This window comes from Camellia sinensis, chromosome 8 (assembly GCF_055761805.1).
Source record: "Camellia sinensis isolate YWXY chromosome 8, ASM5576180v1, whole genome shotgun sequence".
Lineage (NCBI taxonomy): Eukaryota > Viridiplantae > Streptophyta > Magnoliopsida > Ericales > Theaceae > Camellia > Camellia sinensis.
The window spans coordinates 183829841-183854645 of record NC_138968.1 but is presented as its reverse complement, the minus strand read 5'-3'; the positions used below and the strand labels follow the sequence as shown (position 1 = coordinate 183854645).

At 34.7% G+C, this 24805-nt stretch overlaps 3 protein-coding genes and 1 pseudogene across 12 annotated transcripts; 3 read left to right on the top strand and 1 right to left on the bottom strand.

Annotated features, from left to right (window-relative positions):
* Positions 1-4145: 4145 nt before the first annotated feature.
* LOC114287460 (calcium-binding protein KRP1) lies at positions 4146-4637 on the bottom strand. The gene has a single exon (XM_028230835.2). It carries the CDS (start codon positions 4635-4637, stop codon positions 4284-4286), a length of 354 nt encoding a protein of 117 aa, XP_028086636.2. The 3' UTR covers positions 4146-4283.
* LOC114287458 (G-type lectin S-receptor-like serine/threonine-protein kinase At4g27290) lies at positions 4359-14809 on the top strand. 10 transcript variants are annotated; one of them, XM_028230831.2, is made up of 10 exons: positions 4359-4886; positions 7106-7164; positions 9936-11050; positions 11201-11356; positions 11714-11871; positions 12273-12480; positions 12582-12819; positions 12904-13054; positions 13138-13615; positions 14710-14809. In XM_028230831.2, the coding sequence occupies exons 2-9, from the start codon at positions 7145-7147 to the stop codon at positions 13441-13443; spliced, it is 2352 nt and encodes a 783-aa protein (XP_028086632.2). In that variant the 5' UTR covers positions 4359-4886; positions 7106-7144; the 3' UTR covers positions 13444-13615; positions 14710-14809. The 10 variants fall into 10 exon arrangements, with proteins under 10 accessions (XP_028086632.2, XP_082740444.1, XP_082740441.1 ...); XM_082884318.1 differs by having other exon boundaries at positions 4748-4886; positions 7035-7164; positions 11204-11356; XM_082884315.1 differs by having other exon boundaries at positions 4781-4951.
* A 5436-nt stretch (positions 14810-20245) lies between these two features.
* LOC114277798 (G-type lectin S-receptor-like serine/threonine-protein kinase At4g27290 pseudogene) lies at positions 20246-21042 on the top strand (annotated as a pseudogene).
* Positions 21043-21072: 30 nt separating this feature from the next.
* Positions 21073-23644, top strand: LOC114287464 (G-type lectin S-receptor-like serine/threonine-protein kinase At4g27290). Its single transcript, XM_082885860.1, has 6 exons — positions 21073-21376; positions 21743-21895; positions 22036-22193; positions 22373-22533; positions 23213-23363; positions 23447-23644. The coding sequence occupies exons 1-6, from the start codon at positions 21073-21075 to the stop codon at positions 23642-23644; spliced, it is 1125 nt and encodes a 374-aa protein (XP_082741986.1).
* Positions 23645-24805: the final 1161 nt, after the last annotated feature.

Below are 24805 nucleotides of genomic sequence, written 5' to 3'. Positions count from 1 at the left end.
TTGCCATGATATATAGTCTTGGTATTTTTTATTGGCTTATTTTGAGAAATAGATTAAAAATTAACTTTTTAACTTTTTTTTTTTGATTTTTTTTATAAAAATATATAAAATGTCACGATCCGCTCCCCGTACCCAAGGGTTAAGCATCGCGATGGCCAGTAACTGAGCTTACCTACGGCCAATTCTTAAAAAAATTAATAAACGCGAGCGGAAAAAATATTTAAGTGAGGGTACCAAAATAATCATCGGAGCTTCTATTTTTATTACAAAATTTATTGACCAAAAAGGCCGATATTTATATATAAAAATATTATAAAAGTGCTGTGTATGTCTATTCCGCAGCCCTGCGTCTAAGACTTTCCAAAAACTATGTCTGAATTGCATTGTTTCTTGAAAATTGGTAAACAACTATAAACACATGTCAGAGTGAGAAATATTATACCAAGAGTATAAGGAACACAAAATAACCATGGATAGTTATGTAACTAAAATATTTAAGATAATTTAGTCTGAGCAAATAATCATTTAAGCAGCAAAACTGAGATTATGTAAATAAATAACCATAATCATGGTACCGAACAGAATAGAACAGAGGTCACAGGAGTGACAGTCAGAGCAGAGGTACAGATTCAAGAGGTGACTCGTACGGATCATAGAGGTGGCTCCTACAATGGTGTAGTACTTATCTCCGCACAGCACTTCACTCTGTACAAAACAGAGGTCAATGGATCCATGACAACAGAGGGTCACAAAGTGATCAAACAGAAGCCAATGGTTATTTAAGTCCCCCAAGGCATGAGACTCCCGTGGTGGTACTTACGAAACATAGTTGTTTATAAAGTTATAGTCAAATATTCTTTAAAATATAAACAAATATATCCATGGGTTTCATTTAAACAAATAGAGTTTAGAAATTAATCCATGTGACTGAGATATTAATATAATTTGTAATAATTTATAAAATGTAACTTGTATAAAATAAATATTGTAAATCAAAACATACGTTGGTAACTCAAGGTATAATATAACTCACCTTAACTTTAATACCTCACTCCTTTTTCCACTATCAAAACCCTCTCGGCTTCCGTTATTTTTTTCTTCCTTTTCTTCGTTTCTTTCCCTTCTCCTTCCTCTCTTTTTTTCCTTTTCCTTCATTTCTTTCTTTCTTTCTTTCCCTTTCTTTCTTTCTTTCGGCCCAGTTGATCACCTCCTCCCTATTTATAGGGAGATAAGAACGTGGCCCGCGTATCTTCCCCAAATTTGATTCATAAATTATATAGATTTATGCTTATCTTTAATAAATATTTAAGATAATTACACTTTGGCCCAATTTTGTAATATAATTATATAAATAAATTAATCCCTAATTAAATTATACTCTATCATATACCAACAGAAAATTAATTATTTATTTTACTACCACACCAATTATTATTATTATTATTATTATTATTATTGTTGTTGTTGTTGTTGTTGTTGTTGTTGTTATTAATATTATTATTTATTTGCTCTTACTTTTATATTTATTTATTTACTATTTTTAACTTTAATTTGGCCCAACTAATATTATAATTCTATATTTCTGTTAATTTGGCTCCAAATAATAATTCTTAATTAATCTCATATTTGATAATTCAATGCCAAATTAGATTCTGTATTTATTATTATTTATTTAATAATATATTATCACATACAACCATAATATTAGTATAAAATTTAAATAGCAACTTAAATTTTCGGGTTGATATATAAAAAATTAGAGAGGTAATGTGACCCCAAAAAGTCAAAAAACTAAAAAGTTAACTTTTAACCCAGATGCCAAAATAGGCAGTAATTTGATTCAACCCCCTTAAAACTTGATATTCCTTCAATCCCAAAATATTAGTCCCTTATTCTATTTTTTATTGTTCCAAAATATTAGTCCATTTTCAAAAATCAAGAACTAAGATAAAATGAATTTCTTATTTTACCCTTCTTTTAAATTCATTAACAATACAAAAAAGTATAAATATAACAATTGATATTTCTAAAAAAAAATGTACTATTAAAGGATAATTTTGAAAAATTAATATTTTTAAGGTACAACAATTGTACTATCAAAAAAAAAAAAAAAGATTCTACAAAAAAAAATGACTATTATTTTGGGAATGAAGAAGTATGCAAAGTTTGAGCAATTTTTGCATATAGAGAGGTAGTGCCATGGTTTTCCTCTTTTGTGATTGACATAGGTGTCGGATTATGCAAAATACCGTCAAATTCGTTAAAATCGTACCGATCTAGATAAATTCGCACTATTCTAACCGCTAACCATGGTTTAAACTTCAAAATTTATAATCCATCAACCGAACCGCTCCGCTCCGCTATAATTAATACATGTATATTTTTTAACTTCCAATGAAATATCAATGTAAAAATGAGTGTGAAAGAGATTTAAGATATGAAATTTATTACAAACTAGTAGTTATATATATGAAACATAATATGTAAAATTACTTTGTGTCATATATCTAAAAAATATTATACAAATTAGCGTCATATATTATGTAAATGTATGATAATTAGTTAGAATATTTTTCAATCCGTCAAATCCGTTAAAAACTGCTCAAACCGCAATCTGTCAATCTGCTAATCCGCCATTCGGTTTATAATTTTATTCTCAAACTGCCCGAATCGCACTGCGCACACCCTTAGATGAGATCATCATTTTTATATTGCATAAAGTAAAATTAAATTAAACTCTATTTATGGAAAAAAAAAAAAATCATTCATTATGTGATTAAATTATATACATCTTCAATCTCATAGAAATATAGGTGCTGGTTTCATAAGTAGCATGTTGCTCAGTTTCTCAATTTTAATTTTATTGTCTTACAAAACATGTATATTATATGGAAAATTTGGTTATAATTTACATTTCTTTTATTGTTAAAAGGATCAAGAAAAAAATTATACTTTCAAAACCCCCTCATTATTATAAAGTCTTGTATAAAGGACAAAAATTATTATTTAAATATTTTATTAGACTATCGTACCCTCAACTAAATCTTCTCACCTTCTCCGCTTACTCACTCCCCACCTTCTCCGTCTCTCCTCATAATCAACCTCAGTACACAACGAAGTTCGAAGCGAAATCATCAACTAAAATGCAAGCTAGGGAAAAGTAAAAGGAGAGAGACGATCGAATGAGCACGCAATTGAGGTTTAACTAGGGATGTATGTGTATATATATGTATATATGTATGGATATATAATGTATATAAATTGATCAAATCGAAATTGTAGCATTGGAAATTGGGGAGGAGATCTGAAAAAATGAAGCAACCTTTTTTTGATCTGATGATAAGTATACACATATCCTCGGATCCTTTGGCGGAGTAGATTTGGTCAAAGGAGCAAATCTAGTTGGCGGAGATAGAGATCGAAGACGATAGAGCAAATTTGGTATGAGGAGTAGATCTGTAGTTTGTGATCGAACCAAAGGTGTCAGAGCAGTGACAGCGGAAGATGAGATTGAAGACGGCGGCGACGGATAGTCTTTCAGATCTCCGCTGCAACGGTGGATCCATGCCCGCGACGGGCGATAGTGAGGACCAATCCGAGTTCATGACTAGTGTCGAAAGAGAGAGATTGGAAAGAGGAGATTGAGTGGAGAAACCGGTGGTGGTGGCGGTGGCTAGCTTGGCAGCGATAGAAAAGGCGACACAGAGAGAGAGATTGATTGGTGTTTTCAATTGGCTTTTTTTTTTTTATTATTATTTAATTTGTTAATAGATCTAAGAGTAAAATTTGATTCTGGTTCGTTTATTTAGTATGTATTTTATTTTTTGTAACAGTAAAATTTTGCTCTGATTAAAAACATATTGATTTGTTTAATGATACAAAATTTTACTTTGAATCATAGTAAACTTTACTCTGATTTAGAGTAAAATTTTACTTTTTATTCTGAATCAGAGTAAATTTTACTATGATTTAAAATAAAATTTTACTTTGAAACACGCTGCGAGGATGACTTAACAGGAGAACTAATAGATATGAAAGTAATATAATAAAAGAAATAAATTTTAAAATATTAGGAAGTTTGAAAAATACCTATATAATTTTTATCCTTTTTGAAAGACAAATAAAAAATAAAAAGCCAGAATCCATCCGAAGCAATCAACAAGACAGAATTTTTTTGATTCATTTTTTTTTTGATTCAACAGGACAAAGATTTGTATGTAAAAAGAAAATCATAATTAGAATTAATACAAGTCTTTCTGTAACCCAAAAAAAAAAAAAAAAAATTAATACAAGTCTCTCAATTCCTGTTGAAGGGCTTCCTCTAACAAAAACTGAGACTGTTCCATCAACTCGGGGCTCAATCTGAACATCAGAACGCAAAACTCCATCTGATTGAGTGCTCCATCACCGTCGAAATCGCCTTCTCTCAACATTCCCCTCAGATCATCGTCCCTCAATTCCTGCAACCCTAACAGGGCAGCGTTTCTCTTGAGGCTATCGAACGTGATGATCCCTTTATCACCGTCCATCAGCAACCTAAACCCATTACACAGCTCTTCGATCAAGCCTTCCCCGTCCAACTTGTCGGCCATGATTGGCAACAAATCTTCGAAATTGGATTGGGTATTGGACGCCATTCAAGGAGATGTAAAGATTCGTAGACACAGAAAGTTGTAGAGAAAGAAAGAGATGGGTTGTGGGGATGAGATTGAGATTGAGATTGAGATAAATAGGGGGTTTGGGATTTCGGAGAAGGAGAGGCCATGGAATGGGATGACAACTCAGGTACAGTTAACGCAAAGGTCGGTTCAGTGGTTGATCCAGCAAATTTCCTCGCTTTCGGAGAAGCTCTCTACAAATGGTATAATCGTCCATTCATGCGGAAGGTATGCTGAATTCTTGGGGAGACTTTAGCTTGTTGTCAAGGGCAAAATCGTCTATTCATAACCAGGTCTACTAAACAAACTTTACTAACAGTTTTTAACATTTTTTTAAGGAAGTTTCTTAATTTTATTTTGAACTCTAAAATGGTCTGTAGTTGCATTTTGTCCATGTACAAAAAGCTAATCAGGTCATAATGCAATTACAGCCAAGTCCCTGCATTGCTTGGCCCTAGTGTTGGTGGTTGTATGTAATTGACCAACATACTTTCACATAATCTTCATAAAGATATCAAAATAAGAATTATTTTGAGAAGAATATTTTTATTCATCTTAATTCAATACATTATACAATTACTTATTTATAGAGATGGATGACCAGTAATTAGTAAGTCCAATAATTTGCTATTCCTATCATCAAAACTATAATCAAGCTATTTCCTAATCTACAGATATAATAATAGGAAACAACCAAACTATTTCTTAATTTACAAATAGAAAACAATCACAAGAGATAATTCTTAAAACCTCTACATTATAGTCCTCAATTCACAATCTTTTACTAGCTCATGAGAGCATCCAAGGACCGAGAACATTGGACTTTGGGGTGCAAGAAATTTAGAAAAGAATTTAAGTAATTCCAGGATTCAAACATAATATCTGCAAACAAGGGCGGATCTAGGGCTGGGCATAGGTGGTTGCAGCCCAGCTCAAAATTTAAAAAATTGTAGAAATTTTTTTTTTTCTAGCCCAGCCCAGCCTCCCAACCTCTCCTAGCCCAGCCCTGTCCCAAATAAGGGCCAATAGTTTTTTTGTTTGTTTTTAAGATAGGTAGTCCAATAGCAGTCTAATACTTACAAAAAAAAAAAAAAAATAGATAGGCACCCCAATAGGTTTGTATTTGTTTAAAGAACAAATCTTCCGAAACAATCCTCACATCTTTCAATAGATAGACGCCTTCTCCGTCGTCTCCAGCAGCTTCACTTTCATAACATTTTTAGTAAGTGTAATTAACCAATTATTTTATTTCGTTGGTTGAGAATAGATTTGATTAACAATGGTTTTGAAATTTTGTCTTTATGCAACAAATATTATATTGCTCTTAGGGGTTGTTTGGGATGACTTAAATAAGTGCACTTTTTGTCTTTTTACGAAAAGATGTACAGAAAAGTAGAGAGATGATGTGATGGAAAAAAGATAAAAAGTGTGTACTTATTTAGGATAGCCAAACTTGGCCTTAGTTTTTTGTGATGTTGCCTTGTTTAATGTTTTATATTGCTGAAGGAGTTTTTTTTGGACATATATAAAAATAATGAAAGCTTAAATAAAAATTATTGAGGATATATATAAAAATCCTAATATTTAAAATTATTGCGAATATACTCTGATTTAATATTAAATAGGGCTAAATTTTTAATTGTTTAATTTTTTTTAGGTTATAAATAATGGAACCTCCACACTCAAAAAGGGGAAAACCCTTTTCTCATTCGATTAATCAAAACAGAAGTCTAACAGTACAACATCCAATGTTGTTGAAACCTCATTTTCTGATGTGCAACCGCCTTCCATGCCTCAAGCAAATAAACCAAACGAATTTGATTCAACTGTTATTAAACGGGTTCCTGGTTTACGCTTACAAATTTGTGAATATCTGATTAATCAACGGGATGAGGTTAGACGAGCTTATATGAACTTAAGGTCTTATCAACCTAAACTTGAGTATCCTAAGTCCTCATTTGGAAAACAGAATCGCCGATTTTAACATATTTGGTTTAAACAATTTTCTTGGTTAGAGTATTCTCCTTCAAAGGATAAAGCATATTGTTTTTCATATTTTTTGAAAATTGATCTAGATACTGAAAATTGATCTAGATTCTGTAATCGATGAATTCGAATCTTTAAAGACTTGTCAAGCACAATTTAGTTAGATTGTTTCTAATCAATAAATTTAGATATTAATCTAAATTATATTGTTAAATTATCTTTTTCCTTATGTGGTTATACTTCAAATATATTGTATAATTTTGCCTTCATATTAGTCCATCCCATCGACAAATCCTGGGTCTGCCCTTGTCTGCAAATATGTTCAAAGCAACCTGTTATCTATCTGAAATGCTAGGATCAATCCATGTGGGTTTGTTATGTGTGCAACAGTGTCTCAGTGGTTCTGATGTTGGGTAGTGAGGGTAACTGCCTCGGCCTAAACAGTACGGTTTTTTTCACAGAGAGGAATGTAGGTGATACTGATTGTTCGACAAGCAGAGATGCACCAAGTTCAACCAAGGTTAGTCACCGTTACTCTGTTAGATGGTTTTTTGTCGGAACGGTTACTCTGTTAGATGGTTGATATAGGTATTTTGCATGTTCCTTAACATGTAAATCATGAAACTTGTCTTCTTCTTTTTTCTTTTGTAATTTCTAGCTTAGGTCATATGTCTTTCTGCTTGGGTTAATTTGTGGAGTATGACAATCAGTACCCAGTTTTACATCACATTCTTTGTTTTACAGTAGTTGCTTGGACTGGTCTGTGTAATTTGCTTTCGACTAATTTTTTCTCTCTTGTGATTTCACTTTTCATAATTTATTTCTTTCTAGCCAAACAGAGCCTAAGATTCATCATATATATATATATATATATTGTTTTTTAAATATTAAGTAATGAAAAAAAATGATCTTTGTTATTTAAATAAAAATTCTCATCTGTTATATTATTAAATTATCTACATTTAGTTTCACAATTGACATGCTACTTGTTTTTTAAATTTTAATTTTGTTGCCTTAAAAAAAAACTTCAAACATTCACAAAAATATAAGTGTGCCCATAATTTAGAAAACTATAATCATATGGTAATAAATGAGCTACTAATCTCACTCCACTTTACTTTAAATACATTCTCTTTTTTGTTCTTTATTATACATAATTACATAATACTCTTTTACACAAAATACATTATTTGAAAAAACCAAAATTTTAAGGGTATTAATATATTTGGAGTGAAAAAATAGAGTGTATTTAAAGCAAAGTGGAATGAAAATAGCGGCTAATACCGGACTCTGGGCTAAGCCTATGGACCAGGCTTCAGACATAGCTTCAAGTAACCCATCGGGCTAGGATATGGGTTTTGTCCCATCAGCACAAATCAAAATCATATATCAGGGCTGAGGCAGATAGCCCATCCTTGGGTTGGGCCGGTCTGGGTCCTGGTCACTGTGGGAATCAACCATGATGGGCTATAATGCCGGTCCTCCGACGCACATTTTCAAATGCATCGCAAAATCAACAGCACTCAAAAGTTGACAACTTGACAGATCAAAAATTATTGTATATAGGGTAATCATCACTTGGTTAGTTTCATTCTCTGAATTCGTTGCAACTAAATTCCAATAATGTGTCACACAAAGTCGCCCTTGGTGTTAAAATATGAAAACGACCACTATGTGTTTTTTTTTTTTTTTTTTTTTTTTTTAATCTTTCTGGTGTGTTCTAGATTTACTTAAGAATTCTCAATACATTGTTTTCTGTACAAATCCAATATGTTTGGTGCGACTGGGCAAGTTTATAATTTATTATTGGTGAGAACGAAAATACATGGTATGTGTGTTTATATTTTTTAAAAATATGGTACATATTATTATTTATTTTATATTGAAATGTGTATTTTATTTTATTGGTACGTGTATTTATATTTTTTAGAATTTGTTCTTATTTTTTCCAAACCTTTGGGTAATTCATTGTAATTCACCCATAAAATAAATAAAAACGTTTTTTTTTTTTTTTTTTAATGTTTATAGAATTTAGTAGATTTTTGTAATGAATTACAATTTTTTTGTAAATATAAACAGATACCAAACTATGAAGCACAAATATTCAAAAGGGGAGACGTATTTGTGTAAGATACTTATCGGATACCAATACTCTTTGGATATTCACGAATACATATCGGATACTCCTTAATTAATTTTTTTATTAATTTTGGAGTATCGGATACTTAATTTTAAAGTATCGGATATTCGAAATCATATATTACTTCTAATATTTTGTTTGGTTCTTTGATAATAGGAATATAGTGAGAGTTAAAGTAATATAATTTATCAAATTAATATATCCTTATTGTTTCTCTCATTTCTCTCTCGCTCTCTTACGCTCTCACGTTTCTTCTCTCTGCTCTTTCTTTTTTTGGTGTTGGCATGTAAAGATGATGTTTAATTTGCATTTACATTTGCATCTGCTTTTGCTTTTAGTTTTGGATGTTTTATGAATGTTTGAAGACTCTTAGCTTAATAGGAATCCATCTATTTATTTATTAAGGTTTTATTTTCATGCATATTAACATTATTAAAATTATAAAAAATATTTTTTTTTTTATAAACATATGCCTGTTGTACCGGTATTCTACTTTTTTAGATTTTGACTTATCGCCGTATTCCATATCTGTATCCATATCCATGCTTCCTAGATACCAAACAAGTTTTTGTTTTTATTTTTTAAACTTTGTCACGAAAGTGCTATCTATCATGAATTTTTGCTTGAAAATTTAAATCAAAATGAGATGTATGATATAAATGTAAAATTAGTGCACTATTAGGCAACAATATTGTTGTCAAAATAATAATTTTCAAACGTTTATAATGCGAGGCAGAGCCTTAGAAGTCGCTAACACTGCCAAAAGGGGTCGACTTGACTTTGAGCATTCAAAATTAAAGTGATCGATTATTAATCTAGCATATAAAATTCCAAGTTTCCCAGTCCACTGATTATTGAAAGATATTTTCAAGAAAAATAATAACAAAGGTCAAATTTAAAGACCAAAAGAAGGAGAAATCAGGATTTGGTGTACACATGAGCTGTTGTTAAATAATTGGAAGACACAGTACAAGCATGATCAGAAGCATGAACACCTCAACTAAAGCCTTTCCCATACTTCTCCGCCTATCATTTTTATTTACAATTTCAATAATCTCTGAAGCAATAGACACCATAACAACAACACAGTTCATTACAGACAATCAAACCATAGTTTCATCTGATGGAAGCTTTGAAATGGGATTTTTCAGCCCTGGAAACTCCAAGAACCGGTACTTGGGAATATGGTACAACAAAATCGCAACTCAAACAGCGGTATGGGTTGCTAACAGAGAAATTCCGATCACTAATCGATCAGGCATCCTAAAGATCACCAACCCGGGAATCCTCGTTCTCCTCAATGAAACCGGCAACATCATATGGTCTTCGAACATGTCGAGAACTGTACAGAACCCAATTGCACAGCTTCTGGAATCTGGAAATCTTGTTGTGAAAGATGCAAATGACGATAACCCAGATAATTTTTTGTGGCAGAGTTTTGATTATCCTTGTGACACTCTTTTACCGGGCATGAAACTTGGAAAGAATTTGGTAACTGGCCGCGATTGGTACTTATCGTCCTGGAAGAGCAACAATGATCCAGGTCGAGGGGTTTTTACGTATTGGTTGGATCTTCGCGGATATCCACAGTTTTGGGGGAGCAATGGTTCAGTTGAGTGGTACAGGTCTGGACCGTGGAATGGTCTGCGATTTAGTGGGAATCCCAGTTTGAAAAAGAACAGCATTTACAAATTCAATTTTGTTTTCAACAAACAGGAGGTGTACTACAGTTATGAGTTACTTAACAGCTCGATTGTGTCGAGGTTTTCGATCAACGAGAATGGATTCGTGCAGCGGTGGACATGGGTCGATGGAAAGGGTTGGGTGCTTTACCTAAGCGGACCAACAGATACTTGTGACACTTATGCCTTGTGTGGCAAGTATGGCAGTTGTAATGTTGGGAATTCACCGGTTTGTGGGTGCTTGGATAAATTCGTGCCAAGCCGTCCAAAAGAATGGGCGATGGGAGTTTCAACAAATGGGTGTATTAGGAGGACACCATTGGATTGCGAAAAAGGCGATGGATTTCTGAAGTATTCAGGCATTAAGTTGCCAGACACCCAGTATTCCTGGTTTAATGAGAGCATGACACTTAAGGAATGTCAAACCGCGTGCTCGCACAATTGCACTTGTATGGCTTATACAACTTTGAATATAAGTGGTGAAGGAAGTGGCTGCTTGCTTTGGTTTGGTGACCTGATTGACATCAAAGAGTACACTGAAAATGGGCAAGATATCTACATAAGGATGGCCTCATCCGAGTCAGGTATGATATTATGCCTCAACAATTATATATTACTGTTTTGTTTGTTTGTTTGTTTCTTTTTTTTTTTTCATTATGGTGTGAAGAAATTATGCTATATTTGAATCGAACAAGTTAAATTTGTGAGTTGATTTGACTGGTTCAATTGAATAGAAGGCTTGGCAATTTCCAATGGTGGCTCTAAGGAGAAGAAAGGAGAGACAATCGGAATCAGCTTGGCAATATCAATGGTAACACTTTCGTTAATCTTTTGTCTCCTCTTTTATGTTTGGAGAAAGAAGCAGCAGCAGCAGCAGCTAAAGAGAGAAGGTAACTCAAATGACTCTTTCTGTGACTATGCAAAAAAATCACATTTATCCACATATTATTCGTCACCAAATGTAACAATTTTGTGACGATTTTAAGAATTTGTCACTAAAAATCATATTTTAGCTACAGGTCATGAATATTGTCACCAAATGTTCAATATGTGGCGACAAAATTTGTGTTTGTCCACAAAGACTGTTGCGAGAAAATGCAAATTTTTGTAGCGTGTGACAAACTTTGTGTATGTGCGCGCGCACGCATGCTTGTAAAAACTAAAAGAAAAAGTATTACATATATATATATATATATCAAGTTGAACAAGTTCTTTCATTCAAATCCACTCTATCTGCTATTGTGCAGGAAGAACGAGGGATATCTTTAAACAAGGTTACAACAATGAGAGCCAGACGAAAGATTTAGAGTTACCATTGCTTGATTTGGCTACAATAATGAATGCCACCAATAACTTTTCGGAAAGCAATAAGCTTGGAGCGGGTGGCTTTGGCACTGTCTACAAGGTTAGCATTGAAGCAAATTCTTATGCAATTATTGTCAAAAGTTAGATCTGTATCCAATCTACTCCTCTCATACTCCTATTCAATGGAGACAAAAATTGAGGATATATGTGTATTTTTTGAGTAATGCTATGCAAATAAAAAATTCTTACATAATTTTTATACATAATGATATGGCTCATTGTGGACCTTTCAATTCAAAACAATACACCATTGAATATTAGTTTATTAACAGAAATGGCATTGTCACATCATTCTTGTGAAGTTTTTTGAATAAATTTTATATATGCAGAGAATTTTCTGTATTTTTTATGCAGTTTCTCGTAAAGAGATAAGGAAAGAAGTACAAAAAGGCCTTCTTTGAAGTACTGAATATTTGGTTTATAACATTTGGCAATCTTCAGGGTATGCTAGAGGGACAAGAAATAGCTGTGAAGAGGCTTTCGAGAAATTCTAAACAAGGAGTTGATGAGTTCAAGAATGAAGTTATATGTATTGCCAAACTCCAGCATCGGAATCTTGTAAAGCTTCTAGGGTGCTGCATTCAAGGAGAAGAGAAGATGTTGATCTATGAATACATGCCTAACAAAAGCTTGGACTCTTTTATTTTTGGTCCGACTCTTTCAAAAACCATAGTAATTTTAACTTGGCCAAATACTTTTTCTGTTACGCTCAAATACATAAGCACGATTAACTTAGCCAAAAATATGCAGATCCAACTCGAAGCACCATACTAGATTGGCCGAAGCGCTTCCACATTATCAATGGAATTGCTCGAGGACTTCTTTATCTTCACCAAGACTCAAGACTAAGAATTATTCACAGGGATCTCAAAGCTAGCAATGTTTTGTTGGACATTGACATGAACCCAAAGATATCAGACTTCGGCATGGCTAGAAGTTTCAGAGGTGAAGAGACTGAAGCTAACACAAGCAGAGTGGTCGGAACATAGTACGTATATCTACCGTAGCTTGATCTATGTAATACACTTGTAATGGTCCAAAATTTCTCAATTTGTTTGATGTCTTATTCCAGTGGCTACATGTCTCCAGAGTATGCAGTGGATGGATTTTTCTCAATAAAATCAGATGTATTTAGCTTTGGTGTTTTGGTTCTAGAGATTGTAAGCGGGAAGAGAAACAGAGGATTCTTTCATTCAGATCACAATCTCAACCTTCTTGGACATGTAAAAATCAAGTCTGATAATACTATTTCGATATCTACATTCAATTAAAAGTAGTAGTCCTAATTTGTTTGCTTATTGTTTAGGCATGGATGGTGTATAAAGAGGGCACATCTTTGGAGCTGCTTGATGAAGCTGTAAAGGACTCTTGTCATCTATTTGAAGTGTTGAGATCAATCCATGTGGGTCTATTATGTGTACAACAACATCCAGAAGATAGGCCAACCATGTCCTCTGTGGTTCTGATGTTGGGAAGTGAAGGTGCATTGCCTTGTCCCAAACAGCCTGGTTTTTTTACTGAAAGGAATCTAACTGAAGCTGATAAATCTTCTGGCAGAAATGCACGTACTTCAACAAATGAATTCACCATTACAATACTAGAGCCTCGATGACATAAATGTGTACGTGTGCATGTACCAAATTGTGTTATTCTCACGTGTTTGTATGCTGGAGACTCCATAGTAGGGAAGCCGTTGCTACTGTTTATGGGGCTCTCTCTTTTTTTTCTTTTGTTTTTTTTTTTTCTTCAAATTTTTGAGATGGGAAGAAAAGAGCAATACTTAGGTGTTGTTTGGTAACACTTACGTTTTCAGTTTTCTGTTTATATTTACAAAAATTCAAAAAACTCAAATAGAAACTTGTTTGGTAAAATTTTTAATTTATAAATCAGTGGTCTCAGTTTATAAATTTGGCAAAAAAATGAAAATACAAAAATGTATTTCTGTTTTGAGTTTTGAGTTTTTTTTTTTTACCACCCAACACTAGTCACTACCCGCCACCATTTTCCACCACCGTCTTCTGCCACCCGCCACCTACCCCCCACCCGCCACCACCACTCGCCACCACCATCCACCAGCCACCACCACCTGCCACCCACTCACCACCACCACCCACCCCTCGCCGCCGCCACCACCACCACCCATCACCCGCCACTACCATCCACCGCCCGCCACCACTACCCGTCACCTACTTGCCACCACCACTCACCACCCACCTGCCACCACCAGCCACCCACTACCACCAGCCACCTACCCGCCACCCGCCACCCACCACCCGCCACCACCACCACCACCACCCACTCACTACCATCTACCACCCGTCATCGTCACCCACTCACCCACCACCCACCATCACCCGCCATCCGCCACCCACCTACCACCACCACCCGCCACCACCACCACCACCACCACCACCCACCTGCCACCACCACCCCCCACTCGCCATCACCACCACCACCACCACCACCACTCACTCGCTACCACCCACCGCCGTCACCCACCCACCGTCACCTACCCACCCACCATCACCACCACCACCCACCCACCACCATCCGTCATCCGCCATCCACGTGCCACCACCACCACCACCCACTCGCTACCACCCACCACCCGCCACCGTCACCCACCCACCCAACACCACCAGCTACCCACCACCCATTGTCACCACTTTCCACCACCGTCTTCCGCCGCCACTTGTCACTACTTGCCATTTCTCACTCTTTTTTATATTTTTAAAATTTTTTAAACATTTTTGTCAATTACCAAACGCGTTTGTAGTTTATATTTTTCTAAAAATAAATAAAAAATAAACAAAAATCAGTTTCTAAAATTTTTGTAAATGTAAACTGAAAACGTAAACGTTACCAAACACGCCCTTAGCGTTTAGTAGAGTTTTTTAAATATAATTTGAGAATAGAGTTGTATTTTGAGTTTGTAAGTTTTGGAATTATGATTTGAGTGTAGAAAATTTGTTTGGTTATGAGTTTTGAATTGAGTTTTGAGTTAAGTATTGAGTTGAGTTTTTAATGTTTCATGTGACATGTAAAATAAAAAAATTTATTTGATTATGAGTTTTGAAAAGAATTTTCAAAACTTAATTCAAATTGTTATAACTCATAACCAAACACACTACTCAAAACTCTATTAAAAATTTTGATCAATATTCATAAGCAAATTCTTTTTAAAATTCAATTAAAAAATTAATTATTAACAAAAAATAATATTAATCAATTTTTTTAATTGCAAATATTACAAAAGAAATAAAAAAAAATTCAAAATAAATATTCAATTAGAGATTTTATGATCCACTTGGGGGAAGAGATATTGGTTGATGGCGTGGGGATAGAGAAGATGCAGAAGAGGCTGAGGTCACAGATGGGGTTGGTGAGTCAAGAGGCGGCGCTGTTTGCGACCACGATTACAAGAACATACTTTTCGACAAGGAGGAGGCTGACATGGATGAAGTTATTGAGGCTGCAAAAGCTTCGTATGCTCATAATTTCATTTCTCAGTTGCCTCAGGGATATGATACTAAGGTTAGTCACTTATTCTTGTCCTCTAGATCGGTGTCAAATATCGTCTAGATTGTTGTAAACAAATGTATGTATGTATGAAAGAGTTACCAATTTCTTTCTTGGTGTCTTTTCTGGTGGCAATTGCCACTAAAAAATAAAAATAAGTAATATAAAAAAATCACTGTAACGGTCAATCGGCTGGACATCCGACAATCGGGTAGACTCAAAAATTAAAAAACTATACGAAAAGGTGAGAGCTTTGTCTTGGAAGTTTGTTTTTGGAAGGAATTTTGCCAAATGTGAAACAAAAATGTGTTTTGAAATGTGTGGTGAAATTAATTTTTAAAAACCCTATCCAAATGTTTTGTTCACATGAAGAGGTGGAATTGTGATTGAAAAGTTTTACCAAACACATTAATTTTGGCAATATCATTTGACGAACATTTATTTCAATTGTAGGTAACAAAAATGTTTAAGAGCATTAAAAGTAGAGCGTTAATGAGAGCTCTACTTATGTTGCAGTGGGCTCCACTCATGAATGATTTGATGTATGTGTCTTTTTTTTTATTTATTTATTTATTTTTGTTTCATACCACATCATTAATACCATTGTTAGAGTTTTAAATTTGGAGTTATAAATCATTGCTCTTGCAAGGAATATTGCTTATATTTTAAGTAGCATTTAGCATAGTCCATCTGTACATGGTCTTGTGTGTGTGTGAATGCCTTGACTAAAGTTTTTTTTTTTTTCATTTCAAAGACTGAAGGTGATGTTTTGAACCCCTTTAAATCTCAGTTTGCTAAAAGATGCTTAATTTACCCTTATTTGACTCTTTTATTTATTTATTTTTTTGGAGAACAAGGAAAACTGTATTATTAAAAAAACATCAGTGCAAGGAAGACTCGAAACGGCCACCGGAACAACAAAATGAAGAAGAAAAAAAACCAAATCAAAAGCCCCTAAAAAAATAATAAATATTTATGTAAGAAATCATACAAAAAGATAATAAATATATATAACATTTTCATATATAACACTATGCTCGAGTAGTTAATTCATATATTCCTTCAGCCTTTTTCAGTGGAACCTTGTTTGGAGTGTGGTGATAGTCGCACAAAAATTGTTTCAAGCAAAATTTTGGGGAAATTACATAGAACACTCTTTCATAGAATTCAGGGACGTGAGAAAAAAATATACATATAAAAAAAGAGAAAATTTGTGAAACATCCCTCTTCAATTTTGTATAGTAGAAGAGGTTTAATATATATATATTTTTTATTAGTTAAGGTCCCTTAATGAAATTTTTCCGTGATCATACCAAAAAAATTTTAAAATTTCTCTGTGGGGTTGAAATTTTTCTAAGTCGAGCATAAATTTCTCTCTAAGTCAAATTTTCTTTGTAAAAATGTTAAGGGATCCTAACTACTATGAAATATTGTATGTTTTTTATTTTATAAATTTTAATATCAGGCATCTTAAAAAAAATTCTCCAAAAAAAAAAAAATACCATTTAGCGTACTTTTTTAAAAAATAATTAATACATGAAAAAAATTATATTTTTAATTATTAATATTTATAAAATTTATTACCGATTTATAGTTTTTTTTTTATAAAGACGACTGATTTGACATTCTAAAAAAAAAATCTCATTATTCCAATTGTAAAAAGTCATGTATTTATAGGTCTTTTTGTTAAATTAAAATAGTAAATATTCTTTTTTATCTAGAATGTAGAAATAATAAATAATAAAAAAAAGGACATCGGCAAACTATTTCTAAAAATTATGTTTGAGAAAATGTTCTTAAAATACTCAAATTTTTGGAATTATTTTTAAAATTTGCAAAATATAGAATGTATGACAAAAATGAAAATATCAACATAAAAAAAAAAAAATGATACAAAAATATTTTTGAACCACACTAGTCGTCACAAGTGATGGTTGAAGTAGGGATGATGTGCAGTGGGTGGTAAGCCAGAGGAGGTGAGGAAGTAGGATGGATGGCTACGAAGCAGGATTATAGTGCCGAAACATTGCTGATTGTAGAGTTTGATGATGGGTGGGGCTCGAATGGGTGTTAGGGCTTGATTTTGGGAGGAAGGAGATTTGCAGGTAAAAGCATTTCCAATGCTTATTTTTTTTCAATCAATTTTTAGCAAAGATTTGATTGAAAAAAAACGACTCGGCTACGTAGCTCGAATTTCGCATGGCTCGACTGGCCCGAAAATCAAAACGACATCGTTTTTGTTTTTGTTTTTTTTTTTCCCCTTTCTCGTTTCTCATATGTGTCTTCTCTTCTTCAACAGAGAAGAAGAAAGAAAGAAAAAGAGAAGAGGAAGAAGAAAGAGAGAATCAAAACCAAATTATCATCATCAACACCAGAGGGATCTACTATACACACACATATCTATATATATATATATATGAGAGGGATCTATATCATCAAAACCAAATCAAAATCAACACCAGAGGGATCTACTATACACACACATATCTATATATATACATATATATGAGAGGGATCTATATCAAAACCAAATCATCATCATCATCAAAACCAAATCATCATCATCATACACACATCTATATATATATATATGAGGGATCTATACATCATCATCATCATCAAAAATGAGAGAAGAACATACCCTTTATCACTGTCGCAAGGTCTCTCTTCCTCTCTCTCTCTCTCTCTCTCTCTCTCTCTCTCTCTTGCCCTCTGTTTCAGGTATAAACGCGATTAAAAAAAAAAACTGCCCAAAACGACGTCGATTTGGGCAGTTGAGCCATTCGGGCCAACTATTTTTCGAGCTACCAATTTTTTCCTTTATCTTATATCAAATGTTCTAACGTTAAATTTTTAATTTTCATCAAACAACCGGTCGATCGAAAGATGTCCAAGCAGTCGTCCACCAACGTGTAAATTTTTTTCAAAATTTTCCCAATCCGTTTGTTCACCCGGTTGACCAATCATCCATCCGGTCATCTATTAATATACATCATCTCGGTAATTCTTTTAATTATATTTTTGACCTTTAATCAAATTACATTTTTTTTATATACAAAATTGTAAAAACCTTTTTTTTTTAATACACACCACTAGCCTCAGCACCTGTCTCTTGCTGTCCTCAACAGCCGCCCCCCTAATCCCCTTCCCCAGCCACCGTCACAGACCCATCACCCCTCACTCCCGTGACAACTCCACCACCACCACCACCCATGAAGAGAGAGAATTTATTATCGTCCCTTGCCTCCCTTATTCTGGGATTCCCAAAATGAGCAATTCCATTCCATCTCCTTATCCTGTAATAGTAAAAGCTCAGATTCTTGAATTAAAAACTATCCCAGCAACAAAAGTCAGACAAAGACGATAATAAAGTGTGGGGACATAATTTTTGAATGACAACACGTGGCTGAGATATCACCGAAGTGCCAGCCGAGGTGCCACGTGTCCTGGTCATGATACCGAGAGGATCTCGGTTAGGCCGAGGTTATCTACGAGAATACCGGAATCCGAGATAAGCGGATAACGGACAAGAGTCCTAGAATGGGAGAAGACTTCAGTTTGGATAAAGATAAAACTCTTAGAGAGTTTATCCTAATTCTACTGGGAGTCTAAGATTAGCAGTAATCCTAAGTCCATTAGAGCTAGGCTTCTATTGGGATTAGGTAAATGTTGGCTATAAAAGAGAGGCACCCCCATGGGTCTAAGGTATATCTTTTATGCTCTGTCTAGTGAGTTAAGCACTATTGGTTATCTTTGAGAGATATTTTACTGACTTGATCATCGGAGTGCCCCTAGGTGGACGAGCCACCGCCGGAATCTCTTTTTTCTGTTGCAGGTTGTTCGGGCTTAACCTATTCTGCCAGTGTTCTCCAGCTGAGTGCTTGATTGGTAATGTGATCGGAAATTGACACACACATAAAGGTTTCCTAAATCAGACTTATCAAGCTTTTTGTATTTGGCACACATATGCTGAAACTACGTACACTCCACATACATGTTGACTTTTGACTTGCGTTCTCTGCACACCATTTTCCAAGTCTTCGCTGGAAAAGTAACAATATGCAAAAGTCTAGCACCATTCAAGAAAAATTGAACAATGTTATGGCATATTACGAATAAAAATACTAGGCTCCAAACAGCACCTACAAAAAAAATGGGGATTGGATTTTTTTTTAATTTACACTGTAGATTATTACATCAGTCTCGTATAGACTTGTGAACTTATCTTGACTCTTACTTTGATGATCTAATCCTTTCATCTTTTATGAGGAACAACCTTTTTCCTCATGGAGAGGTTATTTTTTTCATCAAATTTAAATTTGATGAGAGAATTGATGAATCGTTAGAGATGGTCTAAAAAGAGGTTTTTGGTGATATTGTCATCAGATTTTTGGATAGTTTTCTCTTCTGTAGAATTTGGTAATGCATTGCTTCAGACGATAAAATGGAGAAATAGAGAGGGGAAAAGGTGGGATGTTTGATAGAATGTTTGGGGTGCATGCCATTATCAAAAGGCCTTATTATTAGTCAAGTCACTAAAAGGGTTGACTTCACTTTGAACATTTAGAAAGAATTAAATGTGATCATATGAAAAGTCTCCACTGGTGCCACAGATCATGGAAAAATATTTGCAGGAAAATAAGGCTGGCGGTCAAATTCAGGAGGTGTTGTTGAGTTGAGTATATGGATTAATGAATGAATAAATTGGAAAACAGAATACATGCATGATCTTCACAAGCAGCATGAACACATCAACTGAAGCCTTCATTACCATGCTTCTATTCCTATCATTTTTATTTTCAATTTCAATAATCTGCCAAGCATCTGACACCATAACAACAACACAATTCATTACAGACAACCAAACCATAGTTTCATCCGGTGGAAGCTTTGAAATGGGATTTTTTAGCCTCGGAAGCTCCAATAATGGTACTGGGGAATATGGTACAAGAAAATAACAACTCAGACAGTGGTATGGGTTGCTAACAGAGAAATTCCGATCACGAATCCCTCAGGCGATATAAAGATCGTCAACCCTGGAATTCTTGTACTTCTCAAAAAAACCGCTGGCAAAATCATGTGGTCTACCAATACCTCAAGATCTGTGCAGAACCCAGTTGCACAACTCTTGGAATCTGGAAATCTTGTTGTCAAAGATGCAAATGATGATAACCCAGATAACTTTTTGTGGCAAAGTTTTGATTATCCGTGTGATACTCTTTTACCAGGCATGAAGCTTGGAAAGAACTTCGTAACTGGTCGTGATTGGTACCTATCTTCCTGGAAGAGCAATGATGATCCTGCGCGAGGATTATATACATATTGGTTGGATCTTCATGGATATCCACAGTTTTGGGGGAGCAATGGCTCAATTGAGTGGTATAGGTATGGACCATGGAATGGTCAGCGTTTTACTGGGTATCCCAGTTTGAATCAGAACAGCATTTACAATTTTAGTTTTGTTTTTAGTAAACAGGAGGCGTATTATATTTATGAGCTACTTAACAGTTCAATTGTGTCAAAGCTTCTGATCAACAAGAACGGTTACATGTAGTGATGGACATGGGTGGATAGAAGAGGTTGGGTGCTTTACACAACCGGACCAACAACTACCTGTGACAGTTATGCCATGTGTGGCGCGTATGCCAGTTGCAACATTGGCAACTCACCAATATGTGGGTGTTTGGATAAATTTGTGCCAAGGCTCCCAACAAAATGGGCAATGGGAATTTCATCGAGTGGTTATGTTAGGAGGAAGGCCTTGGATTGCCAAAATAGCGATGGTTTTCTCAAGTATTTGGGGATTAAGCTACCAGACACACGGTATTCCTGGTTTAATGAGAGCATGACCCTTAAAGAATGCCAAACTGCGTGCTTGCACAATTGCACTTGTATGGCATACGCAACATTGAATATAAGTAGTGGAGAAGGAAATGGCTACTTACTTTGGTTTGGTGACTTGATTGGCATTAAAGAAGATGAAAATGGACAAGACCTCTACATAAGGATGACCTCCTCTGAGTTAGGTATGAAATTATATATTACTGGTTTTTCCTTTCTGGTGCAAAAAAATTATGTTATATTTGTCTCCAATAAGTTTTTGAAAAGTGTAGCAGACTTGCAATCTTTCCATTTCCAACTCTCATATGAGTCAGCTTGTAGGAAGAGGTAATCAGACAATTAAGCATCATATATATTGATGTCACAATAATATTTTGTTACTTGTATTGTTGTCCTTTAACTTTTATGAAGCAACTAACATCATAAATTGCAAGTCATTGTATCTTTTAGTACTAAACAAAATATTTTCACTATGTGGCAAAAGCAATCCTTCTAAATTTGTAACTATTTGATTGTACCTTTGATATTAATTAATCTCTTCAATTGGATAGTATACTCGACAATTTCCAAAGCTAGCTCTGTGGGGAAGAAAGGAGAGAAAATCGAGATCAGCTTGGCATTATCAATGGGACTTGGCCTACTAATCTTTTGTCTCATCTTTTATGATTGGAGAAAGAAGCAGCAGCAGCAGATAAAGAGAAAAGGTACTCAAATGACACATTCTGTGGCAAAATTTGTGTGTGTGCACGCATGCTTGTGTGTTTCTAAAAAAAGTATCACTGCATATCTCTACCTAGTTAAACAGGTTCTTTCATTCAAATTCACTCTATCTGCTATTGTGCAGGAACAATGAGAGATATCTTTAAACAAGGTAGCAACAATGAAAGCCAGAAGAAAGATTTAGAGCTACCATTGTTTGATTTAGCTCCAATAATGAATGCTACCAGTAACTTTTCAGCAGGCAATAAGCTTGGAGATGGTGGTTTTGGCACCGTCTACAAGGTAAGCATTTAAATAAACTCTATGTAGTTAGTGTCAAAGGTGGTAATTTTTTTAATGTTGATAGGGAGTAATTCATATAAAAGGAAAAAAAGAAAAAGAAAAGAGGTAAGGAAAGTAAGAACAAAAGTGCCTTTCTCCAAGGGTTGGATATTTGGTTTATAACAATTGCCAATCTTCAGGGTACGCTGGAAGGGGGACAACAAATAGCTGTGAAGAGGCTTTCGAGAAACTCTAGACAAGGAACTGATGAGTTCAAGAATGAAGTTATATGTATTGCCAAACTTCAGCATCGGAATCTTGTAAAGCTTCTAGGGTGCTGCATTCAAGGAGAAGAGAAGATGTTGATCTATGAATACATAACAAAAGCTTGGACTCCTTTATTTTTGGTCCGGCTCTGTCAAAACCATAGTAATTTTTAGATCAAAAAGTGCACTATATTTTTAAAGTATTCCCTCTACTAGTGTGGTGCTTTGGCACATAGTTCCTCTAGAATTTGGTTGGACCAAGTTCAAATGGCTGCCTATGTGAGCAGAGAAATGAAGTATCTGCCATCTTGCAATTATTATTATTATTATTTTTAAATGGCTGCCTATGTGAATTTGCTGTCAATTGAATGTCCGTGTATTCAAAGTTAAAAATACATTTTTACACTCAAATATATAAGCACAATTAACTTAGTCAAAGATATCCAGATCCAATCCGATGCACCATACTTGATTGGCCAAAGCACTTCCACATTATCAATGGAATTGCTCGGGGACTTCTTTATCTTCATCAAGATTCAAGACTAAGAATTATCCATAGGGATCTCAAAGTTAGCAATGTTTCGTTAGATATTGTCATGAACCCAAAGATATCAGACTTCGGCATGGCTAGAACTTTCAAAAGAAATGAGGTGGAAGCAAACACAAATAGAGTGGTCGGAACATAGTACGAATCTCTATTGTAACTTGATCTATGTAATCTGTAATGCACTTAATGGTCCTAAATTTCTCAATTTGTTCGATGTCTTATTGCAGTGGCTACATGTCTCCCGAATATGCGGTTGATGGGCATTTCTCAGTAAAATCAAATGTATTCAGCTTTGGCGTGTTGGTTCTAGAGATTGTGAGCGGGAAGAGAAATAGAGAATTCTTTCATCCAGGTCATAACCTCAACCTTCTTGGACATGTAAAAATCAAGACTGGTAATGCTATTTTGATATCTACATTAAATTAAAAGCAATAGTCCTAATTTGTTTGCTTATTATTTAGGCATGGACGGCATATAAAGAGGGCAAGTCCTTGGATCTGCTTGATGAAGCTGTAAGGGACTCTTGTCATGTATCTGAAGTGTTGAGATCAATTCATGTGGGTCTATCATGTGTGCAACAAAGTCCAAAAGATAGGCCAACCATGTCATATGTGGTTCTAATGTTGGGAAGTGAAGGTGCATTGCCTTGCCCCAAATAGCCTGGTTTTTTTTACTGAAAGGAATCTAATTGAAGCTGATAATCCTTCTAGTAAAAAGGCACCTACTTCAACCAATGAATTCACCATTACAATACTAGAGCCTCGATGACATAAATATGTATGTATATCTTCACGGAACTATTTTATTCTGATGTATTGTATATTGGAGACTCCCTGGTACATAAGCCATTGTTATTGTTTACAGGGCCCTAGTTTTTTAATTTAAAATTTTACTTTATTTTTTTGGCATGGGCCATCGGCATTGGAAGAAATAGTGTTAAGACTTAGTTTTGGCAATCCCATCATTTATTTCAGTGTTAATCATGTTTGTATTTGAAATCATATTTAACATAGTTCAAGTCATGTTCTTGTGTGTGTGAATCCCTCTCATGAACTTAAGCTACAACTTAGAGCTGATGTGATTTAACAGGCTGAAGATGATCCACAGTGTTTTGAATTGTTAAACTTGTGTGTGTCTCCATTAGTTATTTAGATCTAGTTTTGATTTGTTGCCTTGCTTGGTTGGATTGGTATTTGGTTAAATTGATCATCAAGTATTTAATGTTTTAACTAAAAGGTTACCATTTAAAAAAAAAAAAAAGAATTTCAAAGAGAAAGCAAAAGAAAGAACAGAGGACATGAGACAACCAGTGCACAGTTTATAGGAACAACCAAAGGATGAGTCAGAATGTTTACAGAGGATATGGATCATGAGAAGATAATCCAAATACAATTAGCCCAAGGTAATAGAATAGTCCACATTCCTCTGGCTTTCAGAGAAATGCAATTATATCATGTCATACAATGGTTCTTGGCCCTATCTTTTCTCTCCTGTCTCAAATTCTCTCTCTACCACATGATTATATTACAATCAATTCCTAGAGAATGCGACTATCGAGGTTGCATTGTTGTAAGGGTAAGTTCATTGGCTGAACATGGTGCATACTTGCTGGATGAACCAGCAGATTCAGTAAAAAAGCCAGGCTGTTTAGGCCATGGCAATTCACCTTCACTTCCTAACGTCATAACCACAGACGACATGGTTGGCCTATCTTCTGGATGTTGTTGCACGCATAATAGACCCATGTGGATTGATCGTAACACTTCAGATAGACAACATGAGTCCCTTACAAACCCATCAACCAATTCCATTGACTTGCC